Raw genomic sequence first — 6,018 nt, 5'->3', positions numbered from 1 at the left:
AGTTAGAGGCCATTGACTCAAAGGAGGCCGAGGTCAAGGTGGCCGACGAAAAAGCCTTTGAAGAGGGCCAAGTAGCCGTTCGTGACCAAATACAATGAACAAGTCAATTTGGCTTGCAATCGAGGTTATTACCTTGGCTAGACGGCGGTGCTTAACAAACTGTCTGTCCCTATGGATTCCCCTCTAAGAGACATTGGCCAGCTCAGCGTGCCCTTCCCTCCTACTCCTAAAGAGGCCGACGACGAGGCTAACGAGGATGAAGCCGACAAAGAGGCTGGTGAAGAAGAGGAGATTGCTACTGGGGCCAAGTCCTCCACTCTGAATAATTAAGTCCTAAACTTGACTCAGGAAGAAGAGGAAGACGAGGTTTCCAACAGTGCCTCTCCCAAAAAGACAACCTCTGAAGCCGAGGTCCAGGCCGCCGAGAAGAGCTTGGACCAAACTTTGCTTGAAACAGATACCGAGATAGCTGCGGAGAAGGAAGCAATACTGCCAGCCGAGGTTAAGTAATCCAAGATCAACGCTAATGCTTATAGTACTTAGGATTTTTTCCTTTTATTTTTCTGAACTTGTTTGTTGTACTCTTTTTTCTTTTTGAACTTGTAACTGAACAAGTAGTTTTCTATGCCAGGCCGAAGTGCCTTTTTGTTTGCAATTGAGCAAATTTTCTTTAAATGAATGCATGCCTTATTTTCTTCTAAGTGTTGAATGTTCTCTGCATGTATGCGTTTTATGCCTTGCATGTTTCCATACTTAAAATATTTTTGCAATTCCTCCAAGTATATCTTAACAGTGCAATCACTTCGGGTTGAAACACATCTGACATGTATTATCTCGGATCAAAACCTTCACTGTTTTTCTCGGCTAACACTTAAAAATATTTCATCAAAATATTTTTACAAGTGTTGTTGCTTTATTTATACTTGCTGCTCTTTGGCAAGACTTCACCCTTCCATTTCTTCCAAGTTTGACAAACTCATTAGTTATCTCGAGTAACAAATACCTTGGATATCTCCTCATCTGGTTACCTCAGCTGACACTTGTTGAAAATTTTCAAAAATTTTCAACAAGTGCCAGGCTCAAGCCTATTCCTTATTCTTGCTTCCTGCCCCCTAATGTGGACCTAAGTACCACTTAAGTTCACATTAAGCAAGCATCTCTAATTTTTGTCAAAGTCTGATTCAAACACATCTTTAGCCGAGGTTTTCTACCTTGGTGCCTCTGCTAATCTGGCTAGATCAAACTTAGTTCAACTCTACTGTCATTGCAAGTCTAAGTTACTCGTCATGTTTCGTTCGAAAACATCACCAACTTAGTTCAACTCTATCATATGGTAAGCATAACTTAACTATGCCATATAATAAGTCTAAGTTATTCTTCATGTTTCAATCGGAAACATCGCCAACTTAGTTCAACTCTATCATATGGCAAGTATAATTCAACTCTATCATATGATAAATCCAAGTTACTCGTCATGCTTCAATCGGAAACATCGCCAACTTAGTTCAACTCTATCATATGAAAAGTATAATTCAACTCTACCATATGATAAGTCTAAGTTATTCATCATGTTTCAATCGGAAACATCATCATAAGACTGTTCAGCCCTATTGCACAAATTTGAACAATTTATTCATAAAAACAAAATCAAACTAGCACTTTATTAAAACTTCGGCTAATAAAATCATTACATAAATCTAAAAAAAAAAAAAACTAATGATAGAAAAACTTCAGATTGCAAGTGTTTCAGGGTCTTGGCAACTTTTTTCCATTAGTGCCTGCAAACCGATATGCCCTATTGCCGGCAACCAAGATGATTCGGTAAGACCCTTCCCAGTTTGGGCCATGCTTGCCCTCCCTGGGATCCTTCTTATTGCTGATGACTTTTGTAACATCCCACTTTTTATTACTCGAAGTCATTACCAAATTCATTAGCTTAATTCAAATTCAGAGATAACATGCGGAAATAAACTCTTTAGTCCCATGAGTAGAAATAAATAACAATTCTCTCATCCGAATGCAAATTAAATACAACATGAGCATACTGAATAAAATGCCCGAAGGCTTACATCTTTAAAGAATCAAAAGAAGGGTGTAACCTTTTTACACATATGGCATTCCGCCAACACAAAAGAGGCCCTGTGACCAACAAGTAAGAAGATCCACATCTTGTAACACATCCTGCTTAACACCTGAAAAAGATTCAATAACGTGGGATGAACATATAGTCCAGTAGGGATCTCTACATGATCTCAACAATAACAACTTACAGATAGCTATGATCATGAATGCTCAATCTCGTACTAGAATAATAATGTGGCAGTTTATACAAAAGTATACATAAGTATAAGCTTTTCTCAAAACAGTCAATCCATTCAGCGCTATAAGCGATTCATCTTTCATTTCATTTCATTAACCCTTGTTCCCAAACTTTCACAACAATAACAACTTCTTAGGAAATCAATTTCTCTAAGCCCATTATCTTTCTCCCATTTTCTATACTTACAACAGATGTTCCCTTTTTCAAAACATACTTTCAAATACCCAATTTTTCCTTCACACCTTCCCAAAATCTCACAATGGCATTTTCGTTTGTTTTCAATACATTCATAACTATACATGCATACCTTCGATATAAGGGAGATAACAAATCATCAACATGTATATAATCAACAAATGAGGCAACTCGGCCTTCCAAAATTGTAACCATCACAATCCATGATATATTCAGATACACTAAAACAAAACAATAAAACTTTGCTCTACCGGCTATATGCACAGTAAGCCAAAGATACAATTCTCACAATGGTATACCATTTTACCAGGCGCTAGCTAGAAAGGTGCGGTACCTTAGATTCTCATCGCAGTCTGTTCTCCAGGCGCTAGCTGGAAGGTAACGGTACCTCTGATTATAAGCGCAGGGTATAACACCAAGAATCACAATACAACAGAGTATAACCAACAAGTGTAATACATACACATAAACTATCAAGATACATAAGCAATGTGTTAAAGTATATGAACACATAAGTATGTGTGGAGTACATCATCTATCTCCTCCCACACACTGGAGTACATCCCCTTTCTCCTCCCTAACAATTTATACATATATAATGTATAATAGCACTTCATTACATACAATGTTCAATCAATACAGGTGTAATGCATACACGACAATTCAACACAACCATGTCATCCTCCACCGATGACCAAGGACAAAACCTCTAGATGCGCGATTTTAGTACATCTATTACAAAGACTCAACTCTCATGAGATCTTAAACCCAACAACAATGCTAGGATGATAAGTGAAGGTAAAACCCCAAATGTGAGTATTCAATACTCAGGATACAATATTCCAATTCCAAAATCCATTTTTCATTTTCAAAATCGACTTGTTCCGCCACTTATTCCAAGAACACTTTTCCCATTTCACAAAACAAATATCATTCCTCTCATTACTTTCCAAATCAATTATGCAAATTAATTCATAACAGTAAATTAGGGCTTTCTCCCTCTTTCTTAATATTGATCCAAAAAGGCTCAAATACCAACAACAAACAACCATAATCTCATTTGAGACCCAAAATACATATGTATTGGCCCAAAGTACAAAACCCCTTTTTTAATTTATCAAATCAAATATAAATTACAGCTTTTTCTTCTATCAACAATAATATTCTAATTTACACCCCAATTAGTCCAAATCACCATCAATGATAACAAACCCATTTTCAAACAACCAACCCTAGGTTCACCCCCATGATTTTCAAACAAACCCAACATGGATATAAATTTCATGCAATACAAAACTACCACATGTCTATCTATAGACGAAGCATTGTAAAAGAACAAGGAAATCCCTACCTCAAATTCGGAGCTCAAATTGAGAAGATGATGAAAACTCAAAGTGCTCCAAATCCCAAGGTTTTCGGATCAAAACGAAGCCCACGCAACCCTCTAACTTTCTTACAAAGAGATGAGGGTAGGAACACCCAAGAACTAGATCAATCCCTAGAGAGAAATTGTATTTTAGAGAGAGAGGCTCTCAAAATAAGGTTTTGAAAAGTAAGAGAGAGAGAGAAAAAAAGAGTGTAAAAAGTGATTTAAAATATCACAGTCCAGATCTGATATACGTATGACCCGCTCGAGCGGAGAATAGGATGCTCGAGCGTCAAACACAAAAACTGAACCTGCTCGAGCGCCAAGACACAAAAACAAAACACACCCGCTCGAGCGCAAAAGAAGAGCCGCTCGAGCGTAGATTACACTCATCCAGCATTTTTACAGAGTTCGAACACCCGCTCGAGCGCGACCCGCTTGAGCGTAAGGAAATTCACTCGAGCGTGAAAAACACATCTACAGTAGTTTTGCGGACGCACAACATACTGAAAGTATGCAGACTCCGCTCGAGCACAAAGGGACCCGCTCGAGCGGATCACCTAAAACCTGGGCAACAACACTTGAGACCAAAGCTCAACCAACCTGTTCAAAACACGCCCAAAACATTTCTAAACTCACTTACTAAGAGTTAAAGGATGGAAATACAACACAGACAACAACCATCAACCACGGAACTGAGTCCGGGATAATAAAAAAAAAAAAAAAAAAAAAAAAAAAAAAGAGAAAATCTGGATCGCTATAACTTTTCTAAGGACGAAGTCTCTAACCTTTAACTCCATCGGTTGACTTTCTTGTTGTAAGCCCTAGTAAGCTGCTACTGGTATGCACCTAGGTGAATTGTTGCTCTCTCCCTTCTTTCTTCCAACAGGTCCAGATCTCGGGCCAGGAATGCCTTGTTGGTCCAATTCTCCACTCCCTGGGTTCTGATTCTAGAGATGCTGACCTCCAGTGGGATGACTGTTTCAGTACCATATGCCATGGCAAAAGGGGACTCCCCAGTTGACCTTCTCAACGAAGTCCGATATGCCCACAGCACATTGGTAATTCCTCCACCCACTTGTCCTTGGCTGCTTCCAGCCTCCTCTTGATCCCATCCAAGATGGTCTTGTTGGATGCTTCTGCCTGACCATTACTCTAAGAGAAACTAGGAGTAAAGTAATAGTTCTTAATCTTGTATTTTGCACAGAAGCTCTTAATTAGCTTACTGTCAAACTGAATACCATTGTTTGTTATAATGGCCCTTGGGATCCCGAACTTAGTTATTATGTTCTTCCAGATGAAGTTCTTCACATCAATATCTCAAATCTTCGCAAGAGGTTCAGCCTCTACCCACTTTGTAAAGTAGTCTGTGGCTACTAGCAAGAACTTTCTTTGTCTAGTTGCTTGGGGTAGTGGTCCTACCAGGTCCATGCCCCACTGGGCAAACATCTAAGGACTAGACACTAGGTTCAGATCTGCTGCTGGCTGATGTATCAAAGGTATAAACCTTTGACACTTCTCGCACTTCCTAACATAGGCTCAACATCCCTTTGTATGTATGGCCACCAGTATCCTTGGGAGATGGCTCTATGGGCAAGTGACTTGCCCCCTGCACGGCTTTCACAAACTCCTTCACGGATCTCATATAAAAAGTCTTCTACCTGATAAGGATGCACACATCGGAGTAGAGGTCTAATGAAGGATCTTCTGTACAAATGGCCTTCTGCTGATAGGTAGAATCTGGCCGACTTCAACCTAGTCTTGTGTGCCTCTTTTTGGTCGTCTAGTAGTCTGTTTTCTTTGAGGAACATAACTATTGCGTCCATCCAACTAGGACCCATTTCCACGCACATTGCTTCGTATTCCGTTATCAGAGGCTCTACACTTCGCCCTATTAGATAATCAACCATGATTGTCCATGGTTCCCCTGACTTTATTGCAGTAGTCAAGTTTGCCATGGCGTCGACATGACTATTATCGTCTCGGCTCACCCGCTGTAGCCGACAATTCTCAAATAGTATTAGTAGCCTGACAACCCCCTTGACATAAGCTATCATCCTTCCATCTCGGGCTGCACACTCACCCATTGCTTAATTCACAATAAGCTAGGAGTCATAGAAGACTACCACCTCATCGG

The 6,018-nt window shown here is 39.7% G+C and overlaps 1 protein-coding gene across 1 annotated transcript; it reads right to left on the bottom strand.

Annotated features, from left to right (window-relative positions):
- Positions 1-1,573: 1,573 nt before the first annotated feature.
- On the bottom strand, positions 1,574-5,968 carry LOC145797669 (uncharacterized). The gene is made up of 3 exons (XM_082885072.1): positions 5,389-5,968; positions 2,108-2,192; positions 1,574-1,607 (listed from the first exon to the last, which is right to left on the bottom strand). Exons 1-3 carry the CDS (start codon positions 5,966-5,968, stop codon positions 1,574-1,576), a joined length of 699 nt encoding a protein of 232 aa, XP_082741198.1.
- Between the last annotated feature and the right edge of the window lie 50 nt (positions 5,969-6,018).

This window comes from Camellia sinensis, chromosome 8 (genome assembly GCF_055761805.1).
Source record: "Camellia sinensis isolate YWXY chromosome 8, ASM5576180v1, whole genome shotgun sequence".
In the NCBI taxonomy this organism is placed as follows: Eukaryota; Viridiplantae; Streptophyta; class Magnoliopsida; order Ericales; family Theaceae; genus Camellia; species Camellia sinensis.
This window is presented reverse-complemented; position numbering and strand designations above follow the sequence as displayed.